Below are 22,143 nucleotides of genomic sequence, written 5' to 3' on the forward strand. Positions count from 1 at the left end.
TTTACCCTGAAGTTGATGGAGTTTTGGCGTCAGGGCCCGTCCTTGTCCTGGCCCCTTTCAATTCCCCCAACCCAGTTTTGTAATCTTTTTCTTAAGGAAGGACTCCAACACTGTAGGTTTCAGGCCTCATGGAAGTTGTGTTTATTCTTGGTAAAGGTTCCTTTGTAGAAACAACCCCAACTCTTCGTTCTCAGCATAATGGAGCTAGGATGAAATGTTCCCAAATTCTAGATACTAAGGGTTACAAATAAGAAAGAGACAGACAATAGAAGCATAAAAAAGCAATGCAATGCAAATACTAGTTTCTTCTTCTCTACATGCTAGCTTTCCCCAGAACTCACAGGCTCTGGGAGGCAGCTGGGTTCCTCGCCTCCTGGCGCCCGGCCTCCCTCCACAGAGGTGCCTTGGGATGGCTCTTCACCTAAAACTGGTGATTGATAGCATGTGCTTTGAGTTGAGACAGTCTGAGTTCAAATACCATTGTACTGCTTGGCAGCTGTGTGCTCGGACACACGCTATTTCACCTCTCCGCCTTAGTTTCCATGTCTGTAAAATGGGGAAGTAATAACAACCACCTTACATTTGCCAGGTTCTGCTGCAGTAACCCAAAATCTCAGAAACTTAAAACAGTTCTTGAAGGTTTATTTCTTGCTTATTTTGTTTGGCCACAGCAGGCCAGTGGGGTTGGGTGGGAGAGGAGGCACTGCGCGTCCTAGCTGTCACTCGGGACCAGAGCGACCGAGGCCGCGCCATTTGGAAAATTGTCAGTGCCGGCGCCTCAGTAGAAGGGAAGGTGGAGACTTGTCCAGTAGCTCTCACTGTTTCATTTACATCAGTACCTTACACAAACTCATTCCGTTGGCCAGAGCGAGTCCTGTGGCCGCACCTAACTTCAGAGAGGTTAAGAAGTACACCTTTCCCAAGAGCTTGGGAGAAAAGGGTGGGGGAGCAGCCAGTGTTTGCCGCAGACACGTGAGGGTGTTGGGAGGACCGAATGGTGTAATGAAGTGCCTGGGAGAGGTCTTGGTTTTGTAAGGGCTCGGCCAGTGTTAGTTGTTGTTGATGGGAAACCTGGGGCTCCAAGAATATGAGGACTTAAACAGTGGATTTCCTACCCAATTGTCAGTGACAAAAGTTGACCCCCCCCACAGGCAAATTAGAAAAATTAGGCTTCATAAAAGTTAAAAAATTTTTGTGTGTCAGAGGACACTATTAACATAGGTAAAAGGTAACCCAAAGAGTGGGAAAAAATATTTGCAAATCATATATCTGACAAGGGATTAAAACCTAGAATATATAAAGAACTTCAACAACTCAGCAACAACAAAACAACTCAATTTTTAAAGTGAACAAAGGACTTGAATAGATATTTCTCCAAAGAAGATATACAAATGATCAATAAGCACATGACAAGAGGTTCAACATCACTAGTCATTAGGGAAATTTAAGTCAAAATCATAATTAAATCACACCTTTTAGGATGGCTATTTCAAACAGACCAAAACAAAATAGAAAATAACAAATGTTGGCAAGCAGGTGGAGAAATTAGAAACCTTATGCATTGCTGGTGGGAATGTAAAATGGCACAAACACTTAGAAAAACAGTATGCTGATTCCTCAAAAAATTAAACAGAATTACCATGTAATTTAGCAATGGCACTTCTAGGAATATACCCAAAAGAAGTGAAAGCAGGAATTTGAACAGGTGTTTATATAAGCATGGTCATGCGATATTATTCACAACAGCCAAAGGTGGGAAGCAACTCTCATGCCCATCAATAAATAATTAGATAAACAAAATATAGTATATACATGAAATGGTTATGCTGCAGTAACACAAGTTTTCAGCATTAAAATGACCTATATTACCCAGCCTTAAAAAGGAATTAAATTGTGATACAAGCTACAACATGGATGAACCTTGAAGATACAGTCAAACCCTGGTTCTTGAACATCTTGGTTCTCAAACAATTTGGTTCTTGCCCAAGTTGTTTACAGAAAAAAATGTCTCAGTTGTATAACAAAACTTGGGGTCCTAATTCTCTCTACCTGACAACCCTTTCATGCAGATACTTGTGTGATCAGTCACATGTCTCTCAAGCGACAATAAAGGAGATTTGGTTTTTGAACAGATCTCTTCTTGAACAGTTTCCCAGAATGAATTAAGTTCAAAGACCAAGGTTCCACTGTGGTTGGCTAAAAGATATAAGCCAGACACCAAAGGACAAATATTGTATGATTTTACCTATATGAAGTACCAAGAAAAGGCAGTTTAAAAAAATAGGCAAATTTATAGAGATAGAAGTAGAAAAGAGGTTAGCAGGCACTTGAGAGGAACAGGCGATCAGAAGTTATTGTTTAAAGGAGAGAAAGTTTCTGTTTTGGATGATGAAAAACTTCTGGAATTGGATAGTAGTGGATGAATATACATAATACCACTGAAATGTACACTTAAAATGGTTAAAATGGCAAATTTTATGTTATACATATTTTACTACAATAAATCACCAAAAAAATAAAATTGAGCCAAGAATAAGCAGAAAACTTAGTCTAACTACCACAGAAGAAGTTAGAAACATTATTAGAGATGCAACCTTTAAAAAAACACTAGAGCCAAATGGTTCCTCAGCCCTGTTTCATATTTTAACTGTAAAAGAACAATTCCAATGTTATTCAAACTATTGTAAAGCATAGAACAAAATGGAAAGCTAGACTTCTTTTATGAAACCATTGCAAACTTAATACCGAAGCCAGGTAAATATAAATGAGAGAGAGAGAAAGAGAGAAAGAGAGATAGTACAAGAGCTATAGGTCTACCTCAATTATGAATATAAATACAAATATTTTTCATGACATTACTGGAAAGAATATGGCACTTAATCAGAAGAATAATACTATGCAACCAAGTGGAGATTGATCCAGGAATGCAAAGGTGATTCCATAATTCATTGTACTAAGAAGCTAAAGGAGAAAAGCACATGATTATATTAACAGTTGCTGGAAAGGCAGTAATTCCTAACAAAGACCAGAAAATAAGAGAGGCCAGTTCTCATATCCTGACCATGGTTGGTCCTCACGCATTGGACCTCCATGCTTTGCTCTGTCCATCTGTCTGCTGCCCATTGAAAATGTCGCCTGAGCAGCTTCCGGTGAAGAACGTGGGGCCATTAACTCAATGCCTTAACACGTAGGGGTGACAGATGCACTGTAGGGACCAAGGGAATCCTTCACAGCCATTTAAGTTGACTGAAATATTTTGGTCCTTCTTGCTGGTTGGCCTTTCCAGAAGCAAGCCCAACCCCGGCAATTACTGGATCACCTCAAAAGCAATTCACTTATTACTTAAGCCATTATATTTGAATAATTGACTTCTAACATTTCAAATCGTCTCTCCAAATTATGTATGATTAGTAGTCTACCCCCAAAGTAGGACTTAAGCATTCTGAAGCTTTTGGGCACAGGAAACAGGTCCCTTTACAAGGGAGGATTGTCACTTTACAGGACAACCCCAGTGCCCCTCCCACGTGGGATTGGACTGTGGATGCTCAGTGCAGAGTTTTACATCTGCCCCCATTACATTCTATGTTGTTAAAATTAGCCTCTGCTTTCAACCTGAGATTGTCTTGAATCCTGATTTTCATCATCCATGGAATTTACTCCCTTGCTGTTTCTTGTCACCTGTAACCTGATTAATATGTGATATGTCACTCATCCATGCAGACAGGGAAAACACATTTCCAACCAAGAAAAAAGGCTTTTTAAATTACTGTCATTTTTTTGTAAAGTTAAGTTTTATTTTCTCACCCTCCTTTGATCTGTGGCACTTTTCCTCTTTACTCATTTTTTCTCTGAATGTCTTTATAACTTTGTCTTCATAAATTGTAACCTTTGAAGATTTGGACCCAAATTGCCACCATTCCAGGCAGTTGGGACTCGGGGAAGACTGGCTATGGGAAGACGGACCCTGGGGGCTTCCTCCGCTCCCAGCCTAAGTGAGGGGCCAGGTGGCCAGGGTTCCAGCCCTGCGCATTCCTGCCACAGACAAGATCTGGGGTCTTGAAAAATCATTAAACCTTCTTTCCTTACTATCCTCATCCACTTTAAGCTCCCAAAGACCCTGTTCAATCTGAATGTTACATTGTTTCTAAAATAGGTGCCACTCTTATTTTACTAGCATTATAACTTATTTCTACATCTCTCTTTCCTTTCTTACTTTCTTAAAGCTACAGGTAATACAGACATTATTTGCTTCAGAAAAGACTGCACAGTTACAAAGTAGTCACGGGGATATAAAGTATAGCATAGGGAATATAGTCAATAATATTGTATTAACTATGTGGGTTGCCAGATGGGTAATAGACTTGGGGGTGTCATTTCATAAGTTATACAAATGCCTCTCCACCATGCTGAACACCTGAAGCTAATATGCACTGAATGTCAACTGTAATTGAAAATATTTTTTTATTGAAAAAATATGGTACAATCCTGATCTATTGTATTTCTCATGATCTGAAGAAAGGAACTCTTGTCATTTTGAAATTATTATGCTAATCTAACCTAAATTCCTCCTGTTGAACTGTTTCCTGTTGTGTGCATGGCATCTATGCAACTGGCATCCTTGTAATCACCCCCAGCTAGGATGTTTAAATTGTTTTATTGCTTTGGATCTCAATTCCTTTATCCTTCTCTGCCCCATGTCTCTGTGTGACCTTGAGTATAAGCATGTCATCAAACAAAGATGTGCTCCAGGAATGGCTCAGCACCAACACCCTTCTTTCTCACTTTCTGGGCCCACTCCGGGGCTCATCACTCATGAGGCAGGTATTGTTGGTCTGAAAGGCCTGACCCTTGGTAAGGAGGCTCTGAGACCCAAGCAGGGGAGAGGAGCTGCGACCCAGCCTCTGAGTCTTGGCTGGAGTGAGGAGTGACCACACCTCGGCCCAGGACTCTCAGGCCCCCTGGAGTCCGTGGGAGGGGAGAGCCCTTCCAGGCTTGTTTCTGTGGGTTGTGGTTCTCAAGTGCCCCCTGGCCCCCTCTCTGGGGCTCAGCCCCTACCTAGGGAGGCCTCTCGTAGGGGAACACCTTGGTCTGCCTGGGGCTGTCCAGTGACAAGGGTTAAGCACCATATCTGAACACATGCTGGGAATAAAGCACATGCATTTCCCTTCAAGGTGCATTTTAAGCTTGTTGCCTTTGGCCAGGCTTCCTTGTCTTCCTTGCGGGCAGGAGATCTTTATCTGAACAGGAGTCCTCCCCCTGGAATGTTCCCTGACAGCCCAGCCCCTCCAGGGAGGGGAGTTGGCCTCTTCAAACTGTGTAGCAGGGACCATTTTGTTCTGTGCTCCCTTTACAATCACCTATGAGTGTAATTTATGGGTCACCTGCTTGAACAGGACCGGCTCTGATGCTCTGGTGCAGCAGTTCTGCTGGAGGCCGGGACCCACAAGGGCTCAGCCTGCGAGGACAAAACAGCACCCCAGGCCAGAGCCCCTGAGTTGTGGACGGCAGGGCCACCTTTTTGTCATGTTGCCTGGCAACATCTCGAGGCCCTTCTGCTCGAGGTCCCTGGGAAGTGAACAGGCTCAGAGTCCCTGCCGCTCCCTGCAGGATCCTGTGTCCTCTCACCCTTTCTGGTCTCAGATGGCCCACCCTGATATCAGGGCAAGTTGGAGGAATCAGCACCTTTAAAGGGTACAAGGCAGGGGTTCATTACAAGCACCTGGAACTTGAAAAGCAGCAGCTGTTTCTCCTGAGAACTTGTTGGAAATGCAAGTTCTGTCTTCACCACAGGCCTACTGAATCAAACCCTAGAAAGGGGCCCAGCTATCTGTCTGTTAACAAGCCCTCCAGAAGATTCAGCTGCCCAAGAGAGTTCGAGAACCACTGGTTTAAGACATAATATGAATGCGGAAAGTTAGACAGTTTTATGTGATCTGTGACTCTAACTATGCCAAAGCATCAACAGAAAAGATGCACCGAAAAAGGTTGATAACATAATAACAGTTGTATTGCATGGTAACATCACAGATGATTTTTTTTTATCTTCCAAATTTTTAGGAATGTCATTAGGTTGCTTATATATTCTTTTAAGGTCCGGAGCGCTCTGGGTGCGGCAAAGCACGGTTTTCGTGTTTTGTACTGACAGGTGCAGATGAGAGCATCATGAAGAATGTAGCAAAAGGAATGGCTCTTGCTTGGACAGGCCCATCGTGGCGGGGTTCACTCAAGGGCCTGTAGCTGCTCTGGGGAGAATTACCCTGGCCTGGCTCTCAGCCCTGGTCCCTCATTGGAATCACCTGGGGAGATCATGCAACACGGATGATTGGGCCCCGCCGTAGAGAGTTGAGTCAAAACCTGTGGAGGAGGGGCTCAGGCAGAAGTAGAGGTGGACAGACGGACAAACTGACCAGCCTCTCCGGGAGATTCTCCTGTACAGCAAGAGTGGAAGACTTCCCTCCATCTTTGAGAGTTGAAGGGAAGCAGGTTATTTTCACGCACCTTCCAAGGTCAGCATCTGGGGGTCTTGGGAGCTTCCTGAGGGTGAGACTCAGAGCTTCTCTGCCTGGGGGCGGCCACCACCCCCCATCACAGTAGAGCCGGGGGTCAGCATGGGGGCCGGGATCAGACAGCTTGGGATGTTGCGAGGCTCTAATTATGTGCTGTACGACATAAAACAAGCAACAGTTTCTCCATACCTCGGTTTTTCTCATTTGTAGAATGGGCTTAATGATACTGTCTACCACATAGGTTGTTGGGAGGACTGAATGAGCAAACATTGTACATGTAAAATTCCTAGGGTAGTGCCTACCAGGTAGTAAGTGTCCCGTAAATGTTAGTTGCTTCTGTCCCTTGCTCTTGTCCTCTTGTTATTGGTCTCCCGGGACCCACCAGGGCCTGGGTTCATTGGGTTGAACTGTTCTTTGAGGATAACTGGGGTAGGACCCAGAACACCTTGATGATTCTCAAACGTCTTCCTCTTCTCCCTCATGGTCCGCAGTCTTTTCTCCTGTGCGTGCCGCCCACGGGCCAGGCCTAGGGGCATGAGGTGCGATAGCAGTTGCATCCTTGAGTCTGTCATTCACACTCAGGCCACTGCAGCCTTTCCCACTTGTCAGGTATGACCTTGGAGTGTCCCTGCCAGCTGGGCGGGAGCAGCTGTTTCCCTCAGCAGCTCCACTTGTGTTGTTTTTCACTACAGAATGTTCTGGAAAACTATGTACATTTCTCCTTCTTTCTTGCTGTCCTCCTATGGTAGGCGGTGGTGATGGGAGTGGAGGGTGTGTGTGTGTGTAAGGGGTGGTCTTGTGCGAGGAGAGCCCAGGGAACAGGAGTGCACGGCTTTTGGTTCATCGGGAAACTGATTCCTACTGCTGATGCCAAAACGGGGCCAGACACATGAGGGAGCCTCCACAGAGAAACCCCAAGGTCACTGCTGCAGCGGCTTACATGCTCGTGAAGCTCCCAGGATGTCAACACCTCCTTTGAGGGGCCGAGCACCCCAGAACTCAGAGTCCCCAGCCATCCTAAGCTCTCTATTTCTCTGAGGCCAAGCCTGGAACTGTAGGACTTGATCCAGTGTCCCTGGTAGCCCCAGCCTGCCCTGTGATGGAGGAACAGTGGAACCTCTTGGATATGCCCCCCCTGTACCCCAGAGTCAACTTGCTTCATCATTTATGGGAAGCACAGCCTATCTTCAGGGAGATCATCGCCTAGTTGGGAGAAGCCAGCGCCCAGGCTGACACTCAAAAAGAATGCAGCGGTTTCCTAAAAGGGACCTTCGTGCTGTGGGAGTGGGAACAGTAAGGCCGCGGACATTTCTTCTCGGGGTATCGGGGAAGGGCATTCCCGCTCAAGAAGTCACTTCCAGCAGAGACATGAGACCTACGACTGTGGACTGTGTTTCGAAAGTGGAAGTGGGCGAGTGGACCAGGCCTGGCTGGTCTATGCCTCGACCCTCCTGCGAGGGCCCCTCTGGCCGTCTGAGGGATCCGAGATCCAGCTCTTTGCCCAGGCCCGTTCACCTTTGAAAACACATCCCTGGTCTTTGCTAAGGCGGGGCAGCTGGGGTGCCCTCAGGCTCAGGGCTGAGGACAGTTGGAGGGAAGGGGATCCCGTGTTAGGTGGTGGGTGTTACCTCATTTATCTTACTGCAGTCCCTGGGCTGGAGAGTGGAGGACGTTTATAATTTACAGACGAGGGAACAGGGTTAGGGGAGTGTAGTGCCCGGAAACACACGCACACGTTATTAATCAGAGCCGAGATTTAAACTAAACTCGGGGGGCTCCAGTGCCTCTGGCCTTTTGTTTCTCCACAGAGGGGATTCCCTGCCGACTTTGGATTAGGAAGGGATCTCCAATGGAGGCTCATTTTGTCAGGAGGAGTTTCTAAAGCGCCCCCTGGATGTGACCTGGTTTGAACCACAGCAGCATTTCCTTCTCCTGACTTCAGATTACTTGTGTTCACTTGGACAAACATTGTCGCCCACTTGGGCCTTGCTTCCCACCAGTAACACCTGGTTGCTGACGAGATGTTCCTCAGGGCTCCTCTGACCCCAGCGCCCACCAACTCCTCGGCTGTGGCCTTCCCCAGCCTCTCTCTGGGCAGCTCTCCCCGTCAGGCTCGGTTGTTTCCAGGTGCTCAGACGCTCTTGGGTCCCCTCATTCTGTCAGCCTTCCTCAAAGCGCACATGCCTTCCTCTTCCCACAGGTAGTGAACTTGCCTGTTTCAGAATGCCTGGGAACCTCTGAGAAGGTCACTTACCTACCTCCTTGACAAGGACACGGGATGACGGATGGAGCCTGGGACCGGGCCCAGGGAGCGGGACCTGGTTATTGTGCTCCACCTGATCAGCTGTGGACATTTCATTTAAAGAATCAAGGTTACGTAGTGTGCACTGAGCACAGCCGTCAGCCAAGGACAGTCACTCCTCATCTCAGACGTTGCTTTTTTTATAAAGCCTTTTTATAGCCCGCTTTCTTGGGAGTAACTTTTTCTTAATTAAGAATTCTAATTTTAAAGTGAGCTCTGACCTCTTTCCAGAATCATTCTAGTGCTTTGATTGCATTTCATGGGTAGAAATTAAGATCCTTCATTGTTTGCTATCTGTTTTCCCCCACGGCTCGTTACCCATGGCAAACTGGCACTTTATGGAAATCATAAATGGGTTTATCCTGCTAGAATATCAATAAAGGTCTTTGGAAGTTTTATCGAGGTGCTAAAAAGGATGTAAGGCCTTGTGAGACTCTCAGCCCTCCAGTGTGTTTCAGCCTGTCTGGGGCCAAGGTGAAACGATGTTTGAAACAGGGTGGAAATGTTTCTTCATAGTGAACTTGAGGGAGAAAGCAAAGGGGGCATAGTGTCTCCTTTAGCATTTGGAGAATTTAGAGTTCGGCACGGTCAGTTCTGTGAACAGAGGTTAAGTTGTACTGAAGGGGGTCTTCTGGGTGTTACCCTTAGGGTCCGACCTCAGCAGCCACATGCCTAGGACAGGTGCAATGAATGATCATCGCTGTGACCCAACACCAGGGTGCAAAAGCCTTCTCAGGTGCACAAGGAGGTGTGCACACAACTGTGCTCTGCAAACCACTGGAAACCACCTGCATGTCCATGAGTAGGAGACTGGGTGAACGATGAATAAGTGAACTGGAACTACATGTTAGAATATGAAAAAAAAAATCTCAAAAATATGTTGTATCAAAACATTTGCCAAACGATATTGTACAGTTTAATACTATCTATGTAAGTTGTCAGAACAAGTGAAACAATGTGTAGGTATTGTTTATGGCTACAAACATGTAGTAAAATATAATAAAAGGCAAAAGAATGATGAATATCAAATTTAAGCGTGGCTCCCTCGGGATGGGAGGGGAATGGAGACCTGGGAGGGTTCACAGGAACATCTGTGCTTTCCCTAATGTTTTTTTAAAGTGACTAGTGAATATGTACATTTTAAAATATTATTCATGTTTTTGAATGGCTGAAATACTTCTGTAATTTTCAAATTTGTTTTTAAAAAGGGGGAGCATGTGTTCTAATCAGTTTGGCCAGCAGTTTGAATTCTGAGTAATTGCTAAGTGGATTTTTCTGGAGCTGATTAGCTTGGCCTTTTGCTGTTCTCCCGTCTCATGCCATCAAATTCATGGCGGCCACTTCATCAGCCCAGAGCATTAGCACCAGCAGGTAAATAGAAGAAAATATGAAACCTCATTTTTCTACATGTTGTTTTAATGAGTGGGGAGAAAAAATTATTCACTGAAGGAAATTTTCACATTTTGAGCCTGTTTTCTTCATTGATTGCAGTGCCAGTAGTCAAGGTTAACTGAGACAGACTTGAATTCAGGGTAAATCCATAAGAATCTTCTGCCAAACTGAAGGGGAGGGGGAAACGCCACTGTGTACCCAGCGCCAGGGGCGTGACTTAATGTCCTGTTTTAAAAATCGGCGTTTGCTTTGCCTGAACAGCATGGCCGGACGCCCCTGCATCTTGCTGCCAATAAAGGTCATCTTTCTGTGGTCCAGATCCTGCTGAAGGCTGGCTGCGACCTCGACGTTCAGGATGATGTGAGTAGACGCCGTCATTCTCTCGGGGATGGGTTGTTAGAGGAGCTTGTCTGCCTAGCAGTCCACAGTGCAGCATGTGACCAGCTGTGGCTGGGGAGGGCACTAGGTGCTCGTCAGCACTTTTTGTCTCCATCAGGGTCCCCACGATGGGAAGAATTTATTTGTAAAGACCTACTCTGGGACCCATTCTCAGTAGCAAGTTAGAGCCTGGAAATGCGGGGTAGTTCCCCCCGTCACGGTTCATTCTCAATCTGGTATCATCCAAGTGCAGAGTTTCGGGGGCGTTTTGCCTGGGTCTTAGTAGGAAGGAGCACACTACACACACACACACACACGCACACACACACGCACGCACGCACACACACGTGCGCACCTGGGCAAGGCCTGCTGGAAATGTGAGTAATTACCAAGTTTACCAAGGGTACCATTGGAGAAAGGGTGGGACTTAACAGCTTAATTTTGTTCCTTTTCTTACCTTGATCTCACTTAGTCAGTGTACATTTAGTTTAAAACAACCTATTCAAAGAAAACAAAACTGATCTGATTTCATAGAACCCAAGAAAAAGGAGGCCTCCAGAAAGAGGCCTCTCTCATGCTACACCATTGTTAAGACTCAGCTTCTGAGTCTCTTCATGCAAATGATCTAAAGAGAGACTCCAGTTGGCTCCTTTAGGGTCCAGATCCATTCCTGAGCCAATCAGCAGTGGAAGGGTGGGGTCACGTAGTATGTGAGGGTACCCTATTGAGCCTTTGGGAAAGGTAGCTTTCCTAAGAAGGGGATATAGAAAAGGTTATGTAAATTGTCCTCCACTTAACTATTCGGGAAAAGTCCTATGACAATGTGGGGCCATTTCTAATTTTGTTTCTAACTCCAGTCTGTGTAGTAGGACCTCTAAGAAATAAGGACTGTTGTGAAGAACACAGAACCTTGGAGAGTTTTCACTTAAAACCTCTTCCAGATTCACCTTTAATAACTGTGGTTGTAGAGTATTATCAAATTTCAGACTGTCAGGTAGGCTAAGGTGCACATTACCAAAGTACTTCGAGTTTCCTTCGGGCCTCTGTAATGTTCTAAAACTGAGCAAACACGCAAGTGAGGACAGCATTCTCAAAGAAATAAGTAAATATGTCATTGCTTTATGATGGGCAGAAGGCTGTCCAGTATCATTCCTAAATCCCTGGTCCTGTTTGGAACCTGTCAGGTCGTCAGGAACATTATTTTCAAAAACATTGATTTAGCTTTAAGTTGTTGGTTTCTACCTTGGGTCATCCTATTTTTTAATTTTCCTATACTGTAGCCATCATAACATTGATGATTATATCATATCCTTAGATGAGAGCAAAGATACAGGGAGAGAGAAGAGATTCTGACCACAGAAAAGACAAGCCTTGGAGTTGCTGGTGCACATATCTGGCCTTCTGTTTGGAGAACTGAAGCCCTTGCTTGCCACGGTGGCCAGGCGGCAATGCCAGGCACACTAACCTGTCCTGACCCAGAGCTTCTGCCTGAGGTCTAACGCAGCAAGAGCCGTGCTAACTTCCTGGAACTTCTGCTTTTTGTACCAGACAAGACAGGAAGTACAGCCGGCAGCAGCCCTCACAGGGTGACCAAGGGGAGCCATGTCAGGAGAAGGAAGGGCCAGCTCCACTTTTCACAAGGTCGCTCTCTTTCATTGTCCGGCATTAGTGTTTATTTTCTTTCATCTTTTCCACCTGAAACAGGACAAGCCAAACATTGCTTCTCCCAGATAACTTTAATCCAAACAAAATAAGAATACATAAGAATACAGCAGCAAGGCAGTGTAAAATGAGGTGAGAAGGGAGAAGGTGGAATGGACCTTCACTAGTTTGGAAGTAATGCCTTTGCCAGAATATGGTTCATGTCTGTCTTCTAGGTATTTACTGTGCTTGATGATCAGCCTTGAAAATTATACAAGAATTTGAGGAAGAAAATTCTTTATGGGTGTTCTTTCAAGAAGCTGAGAAACCCATTATTGAAAAAAATCATTTCACAAGTTACCTGTATTCTGAGATGTTATCGTAGATGATGGGTGGAAACAGAGAATGTTAATATTATGAAGCATTTACCCCTAACTTCATATTCTACAGATACTGTTCTTTATGTCATGGTAAAGACTGAGAATAGTTGAAGAATGACCTCCAGTGGCCTGGAGTGGGATTATTATGAATTTGAACCCGTGGAAACCAGTTCTTTAGAATATGCAACCCCAGGAGCAAATTCCCTCTTGCTTCCCGCCAATCCTGTCAACTCTCATTGGAGCTATAATGCCATCTCTGATTGGTCAATGAGCAATCAAACAGCCCCCATCTCAGAGATAGTCCAGGACCCTGTGGCCACGGTAAAAGGCATGAAGGAAGAAAATAATGAGAAAAACCAGAGAAGAAAGGCTAGGAAGAACCCTAGAAGATCAGAGACAGAAAAAGAGGTCAGCAGCTTGCTTTGTGTACTTAGCCTGCCTTGAGCTTCCTTGCAACATGTCTGCCTGTGTCACCTGGGAGGGATTCCTCCTGACTAGGGGCATGTTCCACCCTTGCATGACTGGGATTTCCTCCATGAGCTTAGCTTTGGAGTCTGCTCACTCTTTTTCACCACATAGGAGAGAATCCTAAAAGTATTTCAGAACCAAGATTTAGACCTCAGAGCGTCCAAACTTCTTAAAAACCCCAAAGTAAGAAACACTGACGTCAGAAAAATTAAAGCTGCCAGTTCACGTACTTTATAAACGGGTCAGCATGTTCCAAATGGAAGAGCCAAACTACGAGGTTGCTGGCTCTTTGAGTGTCCAGCTGCAGCATTTTTCCTTCTGCTTCTTTGTAGTTAATCATTTGACAAATACTTCTTGGGCACCTGTAGTGGCCACGGCACTGCACTGACTCACTCAGTTTGATGATTCTGTAAAGAGCAGCCCCAGCCCCGCAGAGGTGGCTGATGTTTTTAAAGACCTGTCCTAAGGTTAATTGGCTTCACAAGTTGGAAACAGGGGTGAGTGCAAAGAGCCTTGATGATTTGACTTCTGGCCCAACCACACTGCTTGAATGAGCTGGTTGGTTATCTTAGGCTGGGCACTGACCTGCGTTGGACCTTGTTTTTTGAATCCAAAAAATGAGGGAATTAGATGCCATGGCACTTGGAGCATAGTAGGGAGTCAGTGAGCATTCACCGAATAAATGAGTAAATGCTGTTGAGTGCTGTATTTATCCCAGCCCTTTATTTTATATTTCCCCAAAGTTTCAGTATTTCATGTTTAATTTAAACCATATAGAAATAAAGATTATGTCACAGTTGCTTCTTAGGTCTGTTAATAAGTATGTATTGAGGCCACATTTTGTTCTTTTCTGTGGCCTATTTCAAAGAGGAAATATTTCAACAGTAAATTTTAGTTTTATGGGGGGGGGGGTGGATTGATTCGCATGTAACAGATCCTGTTGCAATCAAGATTCTCAAATTGTTCAATTGTCTGTCTTGTGTTCTTGGGAAGAGTAGCTCTCAAGATAGCCCAAGGCAGCGCTTTGCTTATGTATTTCATGTCCCTTGGAGCCTTTATTTCTCATCTGGGTAATTTAAGGGTGGCTGGTTTTTATGTACCAGAGAAGGTGTCTCCCTCAGTCCTCCAGAACCACCTCATTTACTGTTAACAAAGTTCGCAGTGCAGCTAAAGGACAGCCACTTACGGTGGAGAACTGTTGACCTTGGTCTTCACCAGTGTTTATCTACTGATGAGGCAAAGACTCAGACTTTGAGGGAGGGCTGTTTCCGGGACGGTCCAAACTGAGGGGATGGGCTGTGGCCTGGGGACAGGCAGTGCCGCTGGAAGGTCTCCACAGGGAGGGAAGATGCAGGAAAACACCTGTTCTGGTTGGTCAAGGACAATTGCGTTCTCACTGCATCCTCACACAGTTTTTAGATCTCTTAGCATCTTGATAATCCATCTGGAAATCGACTCCTAAGGGCTGAACTAAGAGTTAGGTTTAGCTTCTCACTGAGCTTGAGTATTGCAAAGGAAATTTATCTCAAGGGAAGTAAATACAGTTGATTTGTGCTAAAAGCGAGTAATAAATAATGGAGACACTCTGGTTCCAAAGCTGCCTCAATTCATGATTTAGTGGCAGTTTGTGAAACACAGTAAAACATTTGACCTAAAGCAATGCTTAGGGTAGACTGTGCCCTCATCAGCAGGGACCCTGGGTTCAAAAGCTTGTGCGGCAGGAGTGGTTGATGCAACCTGTGTGTCCAGGGCTTACTGCCCACACTTCACGCACAACATGGACAGAGTGCTTCAGTTTCATTATGTAAAAACATTCGGACTGGTCCGAGGAGTGCTGGTTAGAGTGCCAGCAGTTTGTGGGAATATTGAAAGGCCTCTAACCATTAGCAGTGTGGCCAAGTCAGTGTTTATACCGTGAGTGAGCTCCAGTCTCACCTTTCTGGCTGAGAGCAGAGGGCCACCTTTCTCCTCAGATCAGTCAGAAATTGCACTTGAGGTCCATTTTGGGGGAACCCATCACTATTCTCTTGGAGAAATGAGCAGTCTTAGAATCACTTTTTTAGAGATTTTATTTATTTTTAGAGAGAGAGGAGAGGGAGGGAGAAAGAAAGGGAGAGAAACATCAGTGTGTGGTTGCCTCTCAAGTGCCCCCTACTGGGGACCTGGCCCACAACCCAGGCATGTGCCCTGCCTGGGAATCGAACCAGCAACTCTTTGGTTCACAGGCCGGCACTCAACCCACTGAGCCACACCAGCCAGGGCAGTGTTAGAAATTTTTACAGAAACTTTAAACTATTTAGACATGAGCAATTTCTCTATGATAACTTGCTTGGGCATTAAGTATACCTTGTCTGGAAACGCGTCAGGTGTTTAAAGGTGGTGTGTGATGGCGTGCACACCTGCGACCGCTGATCCCGTGGCCTTGTTCTTCTTTTGCCTGCATGCCTCATAGAAAGGGTCCTTTTTGAATAAGGGGCCTGCGAAAGTGGAGAAAGCGAAGTCCACACTTAATTTATAATGGAAATAATCGCTTAGGATGCTGAGGACAGGGCTGGTGAAAGAGAGGCTGCGGCCAGTTGACGAAGTCCTGGTAATCGGATGGGATGTCCTGGCCGTCACTGCGGGAATCCCTGATGTTCTGCTCGTGAGCAGTGAGAAAAGATTCTGAGACATGGAGTCCCCTTACTGATATGTTGTTATAGTTTTCACTTTTAATAAGTAGCAGTTTTTCCCAATGCTACAAATCAAATGTTAGGTACAAAAAGTAGGAAGGTATTAAAAACTGTAAGAAAATAAAAATCACTTCTCATGGATTTTTAAAGGGAGATTCCTTAATTTTAAGAAAGTGAATTTGAGTTTTAAATAGCATTAGGTGCTTTTTTTAATTGTGAGAAAATGTCCATAACATAAACTGTACTGTTTTAACCATGCAGCCCAGTAGCATTCAGTACGTTCACAGTGCTAGGCAACCATTACCATTGTCCATCTCCAGAATTTTTTTTTCCCAATTAAGTGCTTTTAAGGTACATTGATGTTTTAAATTCCAGGGAGTTTAGTAAGTAGAATTAGAACTTCATTAGGGTTATTTATAGGCAGCAGTACATTTCTCGCTGAAAAATTTTCATCTTTTCTGTTTTATAGTTTCTCTCTTCTCTTGGGCTAAGGACCAGGGACGCCCCCGGGTATATTATTGCCCCTCTGATTCTCCACCAAGAAACTGCATTTATGCAAAACTCTTACCAACCAAATCACAGAACCCGAGGGAAGGGAGGGGCCCTGAGGATCATCCACCCCTTCCTTTTACAGGTGCAGAAACATTTTCCCATTCATCTCCCACCTCCCCGTCTGAACGGGGACCCTGGGTTGGACTCGATTAGTCTTAACTTGCTGAGTGCCTGTCAGAGATAAGATATGCTCTTAGGGGACTTCAAAAGTAACTCTCATTCCAGTCTTAACTGTCTTACCTCTAGGAGCATGTAGTTATTTTCTCAGCTGCACTAATGGGAGAGAGTCAAGTTCCCTTTGGCACCCCGATGGAGAAAGAGAAGGTCTGCAGTTCCAGGAATCTGATCACAGAGCAAGGGGTCAAATGCAGCATAAATCACTCAGAGTGCTGTCGTGAAATATCAGAAGAGGCTTAGAAATATGCAGCGATAACTCGCATCCCTGGAATCCTCCAATGACGCAGCATAAACCCCTGCATTGCTCTTGGCCCGTACAAGTCAATCAACAAACACACCTCCGCCATGAAACCACGGGTGCTGCTCACTCACGTAGCTGGATGGCTGTTTCTCTGAAAGCAGGGAGCTAGAGGACTCAGTAGGTAGTAGAGATCCCAGGCATTGCTGCTATAATTGCACAGCACACACAGTCCTGCTCTCAGACCCGCTCTTCATGAATATGACAGCCACAGTCTGGCTGAACGCTGCCACCTCCTCGGGCAGCAGGTGAGGGCTTGACCCTCATTCTAAGGTCAGCTCTGCAGCTAAGGACTGTTCTGCAGTTGGTGTGAGGTTCCCACTGAACACAGTTGCTCTGCCTGGCGTGTGTTGTCTACTAACCAGACCCGCCTTGCCCAGGGTGGTGACCAGTCTGCTTTGTGTGGGCGGTGTCCTGTGTCACAGTGAGTGAGTGCGGAGTGAGTGGGTGGTGCGGGTGGTGGGGAGAGCTGACCCGTTTCTACCTCCACGACATTCTGCAGGGGGATCAGACCGCCTTGCACCGGGCCGCGGTGGTGGGGAACACCGAGGTCATCGCCGCGCTCATCCAGGAGGGCTGCGCCCTGGACCGGCAGGACAAGGTGAATTGGGGCGTGCCTGCCCGAGGGCCCGTTGCAAGATGTTATCATTCCTAAGTCTTATCACTCATGTTTTTACATGGTGAAATCAGCCCAAATTTCTTATGAGCAAGTATTTGATATCCTAGTAAAATTTGTAAAAATCCTTCCTCCTGTTCTGTGGCAGTGGTGGGCAACCACATAAGCATAAATGGTACCAAAAAAAAGAAGTCTAGACGTAAAGACATGTGCCTCTACCCACCCAACCCCCGCATTGCTTCCTCCTCTTCCTTTTTTTATTTTTTTATTTTTTTGGTTAAGTGAGCAAGTTAAGTTTTAAAGCTGTATTGGAAGAAAAAAATAAGCAAAGTCAATTTCTAAGAAATCCCAGTGACATATATATTTATCCAGTATTCCTAAAGTGTCAAACAATCTTAAAACATGGAAATTTGCAATTTAATGCAATTCAGTCTGTTTACTGTATTTTTCATTTTAAAAAAGATTTTATTTAGTTTTAGAGAGAGGGGAAGGGAAGGAGAAAGAGAGGGAGAGAAACATCAATGCACAAGATAAACATCAATTTTTTATGTTTGGCCTCTCACAAGCCCCCAACCAGGGACCTGGCCTGCCACTCAAGTATGTGCCCTAACCTAACCGGGAGTCGACCCTCCAACCTTTCACTTTGCAGAGGGTAACGTCCAACCAACTGCGCCACACCCATCAGGGCCTGTTTACTTTTTTAAACAACTTTTTACTCAAGTATACGCACAGAACAGAACACAAATAACAAGTGCAGCTCAATGAGTTTTCACTGCCTGAGCACAGCTGTGTGAGCCCTCAGATCTGGACTCAAGTCGTCAGCAGCAGCCCCTGCCCCTTCCCACCCTACAGGTATGGTGGGAAGGGGCAGGGCACCCTTCCTTTCGCTTCCTGCTTCCTGCTTCCTGCTTCCTGCGGTCTGTCCCTTTGGCCAGCCACACGTTGCTACTTCCTTTTCCAGCATGCCCCACCCCCTGGCCTTAGGTACTGTGGTCTCTAAGACCCTCCACCTCCCCTCGTGAGTGTTAGCAGCACCAGGCCCTGTCTGTTGATATGGTTGAATGAAAGTCTAAACCAGGCCCTGGGCACAATTCGAGAACATGCCTGCGCTGCCCTCAGCCGACTGCCCTGTGCCCTGGCCGGGAGCAGCGTGGAGGTTATTTCTCCCTCTCTTCTCTGTGCTTCCCCCTGCCCCAAGCCCTAATCCTCGCTGCCCTACTCCATTCAACCCACTGCACTTAATACCTTTTTTACAAGTTGAGCAGGTACAAGTTAATCTTCAATTGGCTTACCTTTATTTAAAAGCCACATATTGAGGACACTTATTTACAAATTACGGTTTTTTCAGTGCCTGCTCATTTCTTTGGGACCTTGAGGCTTTTGGATAAAACTGAATGAGATTAAAATTTGGGAAGAAAAAGGAAAAGGGGAATCTACCTATCTGGTCTTTGGGCCCTGGAATTTGTGAACCTGGACCCTGTATTTGCCCGATCTTTGCAGGGTTCTCTCTGAGGCTAGGAGCAGAGCAGAGCCCAAGATGTGATGGAAGTGGGAAGGAATGGACACACTCTGTCCTGATGTTGCCTCCTGTTAAATGCAACTGTGCCTTTTTCAACCGGGGTTCCCATAGAGACGTAAGCCCCAATGCCTAAGGCATCCATTGCACACCCTGAGTCTTGACTGCATCAGGAATTGTACTTGTTATGTGCCATTTCTGAGAGAATGGAGAAACTGGCCACTCAAGTCATTTTCTGGGCTGTGATTCGGATGAGAAATCCTAGTTGAGAAAGACTCTGATGTGTGACCTGAAAACACACTCAGAAGTATTGACGTTAATGAGATGAATGAGGGTGTGGGTAACGTGCTTTCTTTGTGTGTGTGTGTATGTGTGTGTGTCCCTCAGGACGGGAATACGGCCCTGCACGAAGCATCCTGGCATGGGTTCAGCCAGTCAGTCAAGCTGCTCATCAAAGCGGGCGCCAATGTGCTTGCGAAGAACAAGGTGAGGCCCTGCAGGTGCTAGAAGTCATTACCAGGTGAGGGTGGCTGCGGGCTTCCTTCTCTGGACAGGAGTTTCTTCTCACAGAGCAGAGAGCTCAGGGGAGCATGTGGAACCTGCAAAGAAATGAAAGCTTGAAACGGCTTCATGTGCACAGTCTGCACGGTGAGCAGGAGAACCTCCCGGGGTGGCTTTGGCTTCCTTGGACCTCTCCTGGCTCTCACTGCTTTGCCATTGGTTTATCAGAGTGAGGTTGTCCTCGTGGGGACAGGGGAGGGACAGTAGCATTTCTTCTCCCTCTTTTCCTCCATCTCCCCTCTCTAGTTACTTGTCACATCTCACTTTTTTTTGCATCTCTCCCTCTCCTTCCATGCTCCTCATTGATGTGTCCCTAGACTTTGGAAGTGTCACCACAGACTGGCCAGCTGGCCCAGTCCTGTACCCATCCTGCTCTGAAACCTTTAAGGAAAGCGCCTCAACCTGACTGGCTCAGGGCCTCCCCAGAGTGGCCTCAGTCTACGTCCGGAGCCTCTTTCCTGTGCCTTTCCCAGCATGTGCCTCCTGTGCTGTCAGCTTGGGCTCACTGTCCTCTGCGACTGCCCCCTCTCGCAGGGGTAGCCTACTCCTTTTGCTGCTACAAGGAGAAACAAAGTGGTTCCCAGTTAATGGACAGGGAAGCCTCAGGGGGGAGCTAGTATAGTCCTTGACTAAAACACAAGATTCGTTTGTGACTCAGTGTGGACCGTAGCCTAGCCCAGGCCTGTCTGCACAGCCACCCTGCCCCCTGGCCTATGCAAGGACCCAGGGGCATGTGGAAAGCCCGGAGTCCCTGCTGCGGGTGAAACAGCAGAGGTCGGTGGAAAGCACAGGGGAGGTGTCATTTCAAAAGAGCGACCTGTGTGTTCTGCACCGGACACAACCTCTGGGGAAAGCTCTAGAAAGGTACTTCCCCTGCCCCAGCTTTATTGAGGTATAACTGACAAAATTATAACATTTAAAGCATATAGAGTGATATGTTGGGTTGGCCAAAGAGTCCATTACAATTTTTTTCCTGTAAAATATATATTTCCATTTGCAACAATAATTTTATTGATTTGGATATTTTGAGCGTGTTGGCTGTCTCCCACCATTGGCTGCTACTGGGTAGAGGCCAGGGGTGCTGCCAAACGTCTTCCAAGACATAAGACAGACCCACAACAAAGAATTATTTGGCCATTAATTGTCAGTAGTACCAAGAAACTTCACAAACCACTTTTGACACGTTTGATCAGCCACAGCACCTTCTCCATACACTGCACAAATCTATTTTTGCGTTTCAGTTGTGATTTTACCTTTCTTGAAATAATAGCCAAAAATGTTGCATATCTTCATCCATCTTCAATATTAAAGTGGCTGCACAAAAAGTCAGCAGTTTTGAGAAGTTTTTTTAAATGCATGCTGATATGACAGCTGTCAATACACTCTGACAAAATTGTTTCAGATGAAGTTAAAGACAACAGCTACTAGAGTCATTGTATGGAAAAAAATATAACAGTTTTTTGGCCAACCCAATACTTCGGGTGGGAAAAATGTCTGTTAGCATATCTACCTCAGTCACATGTTTTTAATGTTAGGTTTTGAGATGTAATTCATATACAGTAAAGCTCATCTTTCTTAGGAATACTATCCTGTGAGTCTTGACAATTGTATACAGTTGCATAACCACCACCACAATCGAGGCATGGAATGTTTTCATCCCCCCCCGAAAGGTTCCTTCGTGCCCTTTGGTAGCAGCCTCCCATTTACCCACGGGCCCAGCCCAGGTCCCGGCAACCATTGTTTGGTCGCCTTTCCCAGAATGTCATCTAAATGGAACCACAATACGTAGCCTTTTGTATCTTACCTCTTTCACTTAGCTTGTTTTTAAGATTCGTCCATGTTGTTACATGTGTGATTAGTTCATTCAGTTTGATTGCTGAGTAATATTCCATCGCAGGAATGCACCATATTTTGTTTATTCCTTACTCGTGGGTGTTGATTTTCTTGATCCAAATAATACTTTCAGCATAATTGACACTTTCTTATTGACAAAGTAAATTTTGGTGTGCTATCTCTAGAACCATCAGATTTCTTTTATTTCATTCATTTATTCAACTCATTTAGTGACTCCCACAAAGGCAGCAACTTTGAGACAATCTGTTGCATGGACAGTGGAAATTATACATTGAGCCAAGCACTGAGCCCTTTTACAGGAAATAGAATGTTTAAAACATGGGCAGAGCCTTCATTTTTGAGACCTAAGTTAGCCGTGTTTCTTGACCTGGGCACACTTTAAAAATCTCCTGGGAAACTTTAAAAGAAAACCCCGAATATACCCTGATGGCCTGGCCGGGGGCAGCCAGCTGCCCCGGTTTGCCTGCGCCTGAAGGGTTTCCCTGCGCCTGACGGGTTTCCCAAAATGCTTGACTTTCAATGCTAAAGCCTGAGCAACCCAGGCTGCACCCCTCAGCCTGGTCAATGAGAGTCCCCAGGAGGGTCACAGCTGTGCAGGGGTCTGTGTGAAGGCTCCCCAGGTGACGCATATGGGCAGCGATAGGTTGTTAGCCACGGCACTCACCAAAATCTCACACTTGCAACTCCTCCAGTTCCTGGAGGTAACAGTGAGGAAGAAAGACTCTGCCTGGGCTGGTTAGAGCCAAGGTTATAAGCGGGAAGGTAAGTGAACTGGCAACAGACAGTTTTCCTTTTTTTTTTAAATAACTCATTCCTCTTTTCTAAAGGTG

At 45.7% G+C, this 22,143-nt stretch overlaps 1 protein-coding gene across 1 annotated transcript in view; it reads left to right on the top strand.

Moving 5' to 3' along the window:
- ANKRD6 (ankyrin repeat domain 6) overlaps positions 1-22,143 on the top strand; it is a 183,522-nt gene that overhangs the window by 139,075 nt on the left and 22,304 nt on the right. The window contains exons 3-5 of the mRNA XM_054569711.1: positions 10,462-10,560; positions 17,269-17,367; positions 19,286-19,384. Coding sequence (XP_054425686.1) covers positions 10,462-10,560; positions 17,269-17,367; positions 19,286-19,384 — 297 coding nt within the window. The remainder of the gene's footprint in view (positions 1-10,461; positions 10,561-17,268; positions 17,368-19,285; positions 19,385-22,143) is intronic.

This window comes from Pteronotus mesoamericanus, unplaced genomic scaffold, assembly GCF_021234165.1.
Source record: "Pteronotus mesoamericanus isolate MK-2021 breed Mesoamerican mustached bat unplaced genomic scaffold, CSHL_Meso_final contig_20, whole genome shotgun sequence".
NCBI classification, from domain to species: Eukaryota; Metazoa; Chordata; class Mammalia; order Chiroptera; family Mormoopidae; genus Pteronotus; species Pteronotus mesoamericanus.